This window comes from Homalodisca vitripennis, chromosome 5 (genome assembly GCF_021130785.1).
Source record: "Homalodisca vitripennis isolate AUS2020 chromosome 5, UT_GWSS_2.1, whole genome shotgun sequence".
Lineage (NCBI taxonomy): Eukaryota > Metazoa > Arthropoda > Insecta > Hemiptera > Cicadellidae > Homalodisca > Homalodisca vitripennis.
The window spans coordinates 104506694-104515542 of NC_060211.1; the positions used below are offsets into that span (position 1 = coordinate 104506694).

Genomic DNA, 8849 nt, shown 5'->3' on the forward strand with positions numbered 1-8849 from the left:
TCTGCCATTCAATCGTTTAAACTTTTTGAAGTCCTTACAAGACTTTCTGCGTTTTAACTGTGTGATGCAAATAGCTTGTTTTTGAAGTTTAAATGCTGTCATGAATTGATTGTTGCACAAGCTCCCCATAACACCAACCCGTAGGTGAGGTTTTATCATGCCATAATACACCATCATCAGAACCTGAATAGGACAGTATTTAGCTAATGGATCTCAAAACATAAATGAGGACTCCTGGGGACAGTTTGGAGCAAACATGATCAATGTGGTCATTCCTGGTCAATCCTCGATCAAGGTATATTCCCAGGAATTTCGAGCAGTATACTTCTTCCAGTATGATATTTTCTATCATACAGTTGGGCCATCATTCCTGTCTTACCAGTCTCGGAGAAAAATTTAAACAAATTGTATTTAGAAGCATTTGTTTCAAGATTGATGCTATTGAAATGCTGGATTCAGTTAAAAGTCTGCTGTTCCAGAATTGATTTTGATTTACTAGTGAAACAGAGAATTATGTCATCAGCGTACTGCACAAGTATTCCTTGCTGAACCATATATCATTGAAATAATAAGGAAGAGATCGGCTCTTGAAATAGCACCCTTTGGGACTCAATACCTCAGCTGAATTGGTTCAGAGCACTTGTTGTGAACAACTTGTGTTGTGTGGTTTAAAAATGACCTGAGCTACTGGAGGGGCACGCCTCAGATGCCGTGAGATTCCAATTTATCAAGCAGTGCTGCGTAATATCAGATGTCATGGCAATATTAATCTAATCATCTCACTCTTAGTTCTAGTTACTCCTGAACTAACTGTGCCAGGTATAACAAATCCACAACCAGTGTCAAACTTTGTTTTTCTTTTCAGATTGAGCATGACCAAAAATACTTTTTATTTAGGAAGAGTATTTTTATTACACGATGGGTGTGTTAACTGGGTCAAATCGTATCTTACTGGGTGACAGCAATGTGTCAAAGAAAGGGAAACAATATCGGAATGGAAACCCGTAACACGGGGTGTTCCACAGGGCTCTGTTCTTGGACCCCTATTGTTCTCAATTTACATTAATGACGTCACATCTATTATAAGGCACTCTAAGTTTCATCTTTATGCTGATGATTTACAAATTTACGTACACTGTTCACCTGATGAACTGAACACGTTTGTGGTTCTACTCAATCAAGACATTGAATCAATTGCTTGTTGGGCAAATAAACATGGGCTGAAATTAAATGAAGACAAAACACAGGCAATGGTATTGGGAAACCCAAGATTGATCGACCGTTTGGACTTCAACGTTGCACCAAAACTTAAACTCAATAACCATGTACTAAATTTTCAAAACAAATTAAAAAATCTTGGTCTTACTATGAGCTCAAGTCTTAAGTGGAATGACCAGGTTACGGTAACGTGTAATAGAATATTTGCTGGCATTCACAGTTTAAAGCGTTTTGCTTTATATCTACCGTTCAGTGTCAAGGTTATGCTGGTTAAAACTCTCATACTGCCACATTTCAATTACTGTGACGCTGTGATCAATGACATGACTGTTGAGCTTTCGGACAGGCTTCAACGTGCTCAAAACTATTGTATCAGATTTATTTTCAATCTCAGACGTTATGAGCATGTGACTCCATTTTTCAAACAGCTATCGCTTCTGAAACTTCAACAAATTCACCAACTTCACATTCTTTCAACTCTACATTCAGATTCAGTTATCAAAAACAAGTCACCTGTTTACCTGTCCGAAAATTTCAAATTTATTTCCGATATAAGTGAGTGATGTACAAGAAGGGGATCCACCTTACTGTCAATTCCTGTTCATCGATCAAACTTCTTCAGTAAGTCGTTCACTGTTCAGGCATGTCGCCTCTGGAACTCTCTTCCTGATGATATACATATTTCGTTTTGGGGCTAAGGTCAAGGACTTGTTGCTGGCCGGTCTGTAGGGGTGACAGGTGGCGGTGCTCGTGGTGGGCTTGTGGTCAGGCTGTGTGTTTGAGAGAATGAATGTGTGTAATAATAACGAGAAATTCTTTAAAAAGTAATCTGTTAATTTAAGTTTTAATTTAACTTTGTGTGAATTTTTTTCTACATATTAAGTTGATAAATTTTATTTTGAATTATTACATAGTATGTATATATTTTGGTTAATTTTTAAGCATTTATTTTAATTTATAATTTGTTATTAGTTAAGATCATTCAATGTACATATATCTGTATATTATAAGAGGTTGAGTGGTAGAGTGGGCTAAATAGCCCTAACTCCGCCTCTAAAATAAAGGCATATTTCATTTTATTGCTTCATATCATTTGGAGGAATGTTTTAACAGTCATTGTACTCGTATATAATTCAATTTGTAGAGAACCACTCATCCCTATGAATACAAATTTAGACATTTAAAATTGTACTACTGCAAAGAGCATGATAAATATAATGTAAATCTCAACCATATAAACATAGCCATGTTTCATCATTATAATTATAATAGTGTAAATTATTTTAATTTGTAATATTAATCTCTTTCAGGTATTATTGAGTGTTTTATGCTTTGTGTTATTAGATTATTTAAAACCCAAATATAATTATAATGTATTTTATGTTACAGAATGAAGGCTGAACTAGTCGTCCTACTTTGATGGCCTTACTTTATTTGCACAATAACCATTGATGCTTCTTTCTACAATACATTTGTCTTCTTTCTTACACACTTCCTACATAACTTGATTATAACACACTACTCCATAGGTGCAAGAATGTATTATACATTTATACTTTTAAATTATGTTGTGAGGTTAAGAATGTGTACAATATTACAAAAGAAATTCCCATTACAGATTATAGGATTATTTTAGTAGTAAGAGGTGAACAAAACGACAACAACAATAATGTTCATGCTTTAGGTATTTTTCTACTTTACTGGTATGTAACTGTTTCATAAATAATTAATTGTTTTCAACAAGTATTCCTGTATTTTTTTATTTTGAAGAACAATTAATGTTGTTAAAATTAAGCATATATGAACAGAATGTTTGTGTACTTTTAACACTGTATACCCATAGAACATATTCTACATAAATATAAATAAAAAATTAACATTGTTGTTTGGGAGAATTAGATAGTAACCCACAAATAAGTAGCGCTAGAATTTTTATTACTCTATAATTAAGTTTAAACTTGTGTATCATTTAAAGAATGTTAATTTATATAATAAACTAAGTTACTGTTATTTTATTAGTGCTTAATAAAAGTATTATGTGCACATAATAATGTTTGAAAATGTTTATTTTAATCAGGTGTTTTTCTTGTTGAGTGAAGAAAGTTTTATAGTTATATCTTTTCTATTTACTGATAATCTTTCTTCCTGTATGTATATTATAAAGCCAAATGATTGTGCTGACTCAGGTACAGGCCAAAGTTTAGATACCCTCAAGTTGCCTAGAAACAGAATAGGTAGGTTAAGATAATTCGTATATTTGCCTGAGTGTACCAGAAGCGGATAGTACAGTTAGTTACAAAACCAGAAGCGGATACTACTGTTAGTTATAAAACCAGAAGCAACCGGTACAATACTAGCACTGTGAGGTTATTCCTTCTTAAACTCTTTTTATCTTTTTGGTTTAGTTATCCTTGAACCTCGGCAGGAGAATGTCAATCCCAGCCCATCACCTCCGCAATTTAAATATCACAGCCCTTCCCATGCCAGCCTTGTGGAGGTTACAGACAGACTTACTGTTGACAATCAAGATTTTACAGTCAAAGGTCAACTTTTGATATTTTGAACTTACAATTTAATAATTCAAAAGATGGTATATTAGGATATAAATGTAATCAAAAATCGATATTTAAAAAATGTCAATATCTGTTGAACCCTTGGTATTTGCTGCATGTGGTACTTACTATCCATTCATCTTAATTACCATGTTATACATAAATTGTAATATGTAGACTACAGTGGATATATAAATATAAATAATCATTACTAAAAAGTAAAGAAAAAGGTTAACATCTTGGTTATTAGTTACCCTTAGGAACTGGGTAGAATTGTTTGTTATTTCTGGTACTAGAAAGGCAAATCCAGATCATTTATGCTGGACAGAGTTTGTGATCTAGTGGATGCCCTTTTTAAATTCAGTACCGTTGTTGTATGACACAAGAGTTGAGTGGTTGAACATGCTCGAAATGTAATTAAATAATAGATCATGTGTTAATCAAATAATGTTTTTAGTTAATATTAATGTGTTCTAAAAACAGATTTGTGCCTTAAGTTGAACTCACTGGTGAAATAAGCACTATAAAGGCATGTTGTGTAATGCATGTTTTAGTCACAGATATAAGGGGGTTTTTAAGAATATATTGACAAGATTTTAGAGACTATATATGGGTAGTTACCAAATTGTTCCTAATAATAGTTTTGACTTATTTCATCTTAAAAAATTTATATTCTTTTTATGATGCTTATTTTTAAAGTCTTGTCTGTAGGTAGTAAAAAACATAGTTTGAATAATTTAATGGCTTACTTTTAAGAAAGTTCACTATTTGTCTACAATAATTATACCTACGTCCATAATAATTATACAATCAACAATACAGATTGGTAGGTTTATATGCAATCCAGATATTAACCCTTTTACCACCAATGTCTATAGAGTAGGGGTGCTTGATTAATACAAACAATGCTCAAACAAACAAAGATTTTATATTTCAACAAAACATTAAAATTCAGCATTATGAAGATTGGATATAAAAATAAAATTCTTAATTACTCTTTGTTGGTTTTCATTCTGTATCCAAGCAGTATTATTAATCATGAACATGAATAACAGTCAGCTTTGTTTACATATCTGATGTGCTGAACTGAGCTTATCTACTTGATAATCTTTTTTTTCTTCTTTTGTGGTTTCTGTTGGTTTATTACTCTTTTAAAATGAAAGGAAACAGGTATTTTTGCACAAAAGTGTAATGGGTGTTAAATTTTAGCAGTTAAAAATGTACACAATGTTCAATAATTGTGTTCTGTAAATATTGTACTATATGTAAAATATCAGTTGAAATAGGCCTATATATGGCTTATTAGTTGTCATCACAAGACTTCATTTTCCATTAACACTTTCGCTGCTGAAAATGCCAATTGGTCTTTGGCGTTGTTATGGGGGGTACGGCAGACTCAATTAGACGTTTCATACAGTAAATTATCTCCCATCATGTTTAACTGTTATCACTTGGTCTGGACCCATAGTTGAACTTTATTAGCCTCAAACAAGTCTTGGTGTAGTATGTTGTGCCTGTTGTATCTTATATTCTGTGTTTTGTGTGTTTTTAAAATGAGTCATAATAAAAGTCGTAATTCATTCCAAAATAATGAAATCATTAGATATTATCATTCTGCCTTTGAATTGTCACTTGGTATTATGGACCTAGTGATGACAGTATTCTGGATAGATCTTGATACTGTGAATTGTGGCCTAGACATGTTCGTGAGTAGTCAGTCACTTCCTACTTCTCAGCCGCAACCCATTCAGAGCTGGCAAATTGGGACCACAACTAACACTCCTTATCCAAAACTAGTGGGATGATGATCCCGAGATCAAAATTTAAAAACTGAATCAGCGCACCGAATTGTTCCCATGCCTATTGATTATTTCGATCTAATCTGTAATGAGTAATCTCAAGATTATTATAGATGACACTAATACTAATGCTGAAGAAGTGTTTGTCTTGTGGTGCCAGCATATTTCCTATTTAAATCACTGGATAGGTGCTACATTACCTGAATTCAAAACTTTTTAGTACTTCTATTTTACATGAAAGTAATCTAAATACGAAGCATCTAACAATAAATATTAAATATTAAATTCGTAATATATACGTATATATATATATATATATATATATATATATATATATATATATATATATACATCAATATTTAAGTAATTATAAGCAAAGTCAAAGTCAAAGTCAAAATATCTTTATTACATTATCTTCAAGATAAGTACAGTGTCATAAAGTTTATCTTAAGAGCTAATGCTGTGGTAACATTTTACATTTAGTTACAAATTAGAAGTTCTGTCAAAGAATTCGTTTACAGAATAGAAGGGCCGGTCTTGTAGCCAGATCTTTAGGCGCTGTCCAAAAAGTAGCTTGTCAGTTTTCTTCATTTCTTCTGGCAAGGCGTTTCACATCTTTGCCCCAGAGTAGCTTGTTTTCTTCTCTGTAGAGCTGAGATGGTGTATAGGTAGGCAGTAGTTGTGAGCATGCCTGGTGTTGTGTTGGTGGGTTTGTGATCCATTGCTTGCTAGTTCGGGCATCTTGATATATACGTGTTTTATTGCCTCTAGGATGTACAAATTGTGTACTGTGAGGATCTTTAGCTCCTGGAAGGCTTTTCTACAAGATTCTCTGGATTGTAAGTTGCTCAGAATTCTGATTGCTCTTTTTTGGAGGACAAGGACATGTTGGAGATTTCTTGCTGTAGTACCACCCCAGACAGCAATTCCGTATTGTAGATGTGATTCGAAAAGGGCATGGTAGGCTATTTTAGCTGTTGTCATGTCACATAAAATTTTTATTCGTCTTATCACAAACAGCCCTGTGCTTAATTTGCTGCAAAGAGAGTCTATGTGTTCTGTCCATGATAGTTTGTCATCCAGAGTAACACCAAGATACTTGGTAGCTGTAGCTTCTTCCAGCTCAGGCAGTCTTCCAGTGTGCTCTTTTCGTCTCCCCAGGACTAGTTGCTTGGTTTTGTTTTCATTCACAACAAGGTCATTGTTGTGACAGTATTGAACTGCCATGTTTAGTGCAATATAACTGTCCACTTCCAGTTGTTCTGCCTTTGGTCTGCCAAGAAGTAGTACAGTGTCATCAGCGTACATTAGAGACTTGCAGTAACCTTGCATATGCTTAGGGAAGTCATTCGTGTAAAGGATAAACAGAACAGGCCCCAACACTGATCCTTGAGGGACTCCTCTTGTGATTGGCTTCAGTTTGGATCTAATTGATTTTGATTTGCCATTTGCTGAATGTGTTATTTCCACCAGTCTTCAGTTTGGATCTAATTGATTTTGATTTGCCATTTGCTGAATGTGTTATTTCCACCAGTTGGCTTCTGTTGGTTAGATAGCTGGAGAACCATGATTTTGCACTTCCCTGTATTCCAAGAGCTGTTAATTTCCTTATGAGATAGTCATGATCCAGACAGTCGAAGGCTTTGCTGTAGTCTAAGAGGATGGCAGTCGATGTGTTTCCCTCTTCTTCTTGGTCAAGTAGGAATTCCACTAAGCTGATCAGTGCTGTGTTAGTCGATTTCCCAGCCAGAAAGCCATGTTGATGTGGTGTCAAAAGCTGATGGAGTGTCAGGTGGTCAAAGAGTCTAGTCAAGACAATTTTCTCAATTATATGATAAAACACAGATAAAAGATAACACAGATACAAAGATAAAACAAGTAAAAACTATGAAAATTCAGCAGCAAACTTGTTAATCAATGTTTCTGTTTTCAATTTGAAGTGCGTTATAGCATAAATAGTGGAGTACATATTGTTTAAAGTATGTGATTTCTTGAACAAATATTTTTTTACAGATTTAGTTGGATTTGAACGTAACTTTATTTCATGTTTCGTGATAAACTTCATTTATTTTGATGAGTTTTTTATTTTCTCTTAATAACACAGGTTTTAATGTGGGAGTACCATACTAGAGTGTAAATATTATGCATACTACATTGGGCTGTTCGGAGTAAACCATTTATAAACTAGCTAGTTTAAATACCTTTACAGTTTTTACATACCACAGTAAGAATAATTGGCAGTAAAAGGGTTAATGTCTGAAAGGGTAAAGGTACAAAACAGTAATTAACATTGGCCTTAGCTGTATCGAAATAAATAATTAGTACTTTCTTCACTTCCGAACATTTGTCAATTGCAGCAATAGGCTACAGTTCTGCTTCTAGATATAAATATTATAACAGCATTCAAGATGACTGACTGTCTATCTTTTGCTGTGTGCCTGATTCTTGTCTGTTGGTAGTTAACTTATTTTACATTACTTTCAAAGAACAAATAAGTCACAAAATATAGTTTTTATAGTACCTTTTTCAAAAAAGGTACTATAAAAACCTGTACTGAATCAATTCAGTATTTGTGGTCTTAAGAAACAATTTTGCTTTAACAAACATTTCTTAGCTTGCAGGCTATAGAAATTTGCTGCTTAATGTTATTCAGTTTTTAAGTAATGTATAAAATTATGTACAGTATTATAAATTGTTTTTAGTCTGAAATAACAACAGTAGACAGAAATAAACTTGGTACTTATAAAGCATCTTGAGTATTACAACAGTCTAATAATAAACATAAGATTCTTTAAACTCTTGTAAGTAGAATGTGTTACTGTAATGTTGTAATCTCGTTGTCCACTTTATCTATAAATATCGGACCTTGACAGTCAGCCATGTGGCCTTATACTTGACTGGTCAAGACGTAGTGTGGCCTAAACAGAATTAGTTTAGAAGGCTTATTTTCATTTTACAACTGTATTAGGCTATATAATTTTATACAGATTTTTACACTCCTCTGGTTTTTATTTCCATATTTGTAATATCTATTAAAATGTTAAGCAAGATAATAAATACGGTGTATGACAAATAATGTATACAATAGTTTTGGTACTTTTTAGCGTTGATGTATTGTGTAATATTTTATTGCTGTTCAATTAGATTATAAGTATATTATTGTTAAACATTGTGTGTGCTTTAAGTGTAAATGAATTTTGTTGTTTGAGATAAAAAATTATACAAGTGTTTCCCAACTGCACAAATAGATTTTATCATTATCGTCCTTACTTTAAATTAA

General features: G+C 33.1%; 2 protein-coding genes across 10 annotated transcripts in view; one reads left to right on the plus strand and one right to left on the minus strand.

The window, feature by feature from the left end:
* Positions 1-5799, plus strand: part of LOC124362631 (phospholipid scramblase 2) — a 78266-nt gene extending 72467 nt beyond the window's left edge. For all 9 annotated transcript variants that reach the window (XM_046817294.1, XM_046817295.1, XM_046817296.1 and 6 more), the window contains one exon: positions 2608-5799. The gene's annotated coding sequence lies outside the window, so the exon portion shown is untranslated. The remainder of the gene's footprint in view (positions 1-2607) is intronic.
* A 1196-nt stretch (positions 5800-6995) lies between these two features.
* LOC124363568 lies at positions 6996-8450 on the minus strand. The gene is made up of 2 exons (XM_046818822.1): positions 8389-8450; positions 6996-7374 (listed from the first exon to the last, which is right to left on the minus strand). The coding sequence occupies exons 1-2, from the start codon at positions 8448-8450 to the stop codon at positions 6996-6998; spliced, it is 441 nt and encodes a 146-aa protein (XP_046674778.1).
* Between the last annotated feature and the right edge of the window lie 399 nt (positions 8451-8849).

Bases quoted from the DNA above. Each gene is read 5' to 3' on its own strand.
- LOC124363568 (XM_046818822.1), bottom strand. From the start codon at position 8,450: ATGGCTGACTGTCAAGGTCCGATATTTATAGATAAAGTGGACAACGAG. The intron at 7,375-8,388 runs GTAACACATTCT...TGTCTTGACTAG, and splicing joins AACGAGATTACAACATTACA to ACTCTTTGACCACCTGACAC.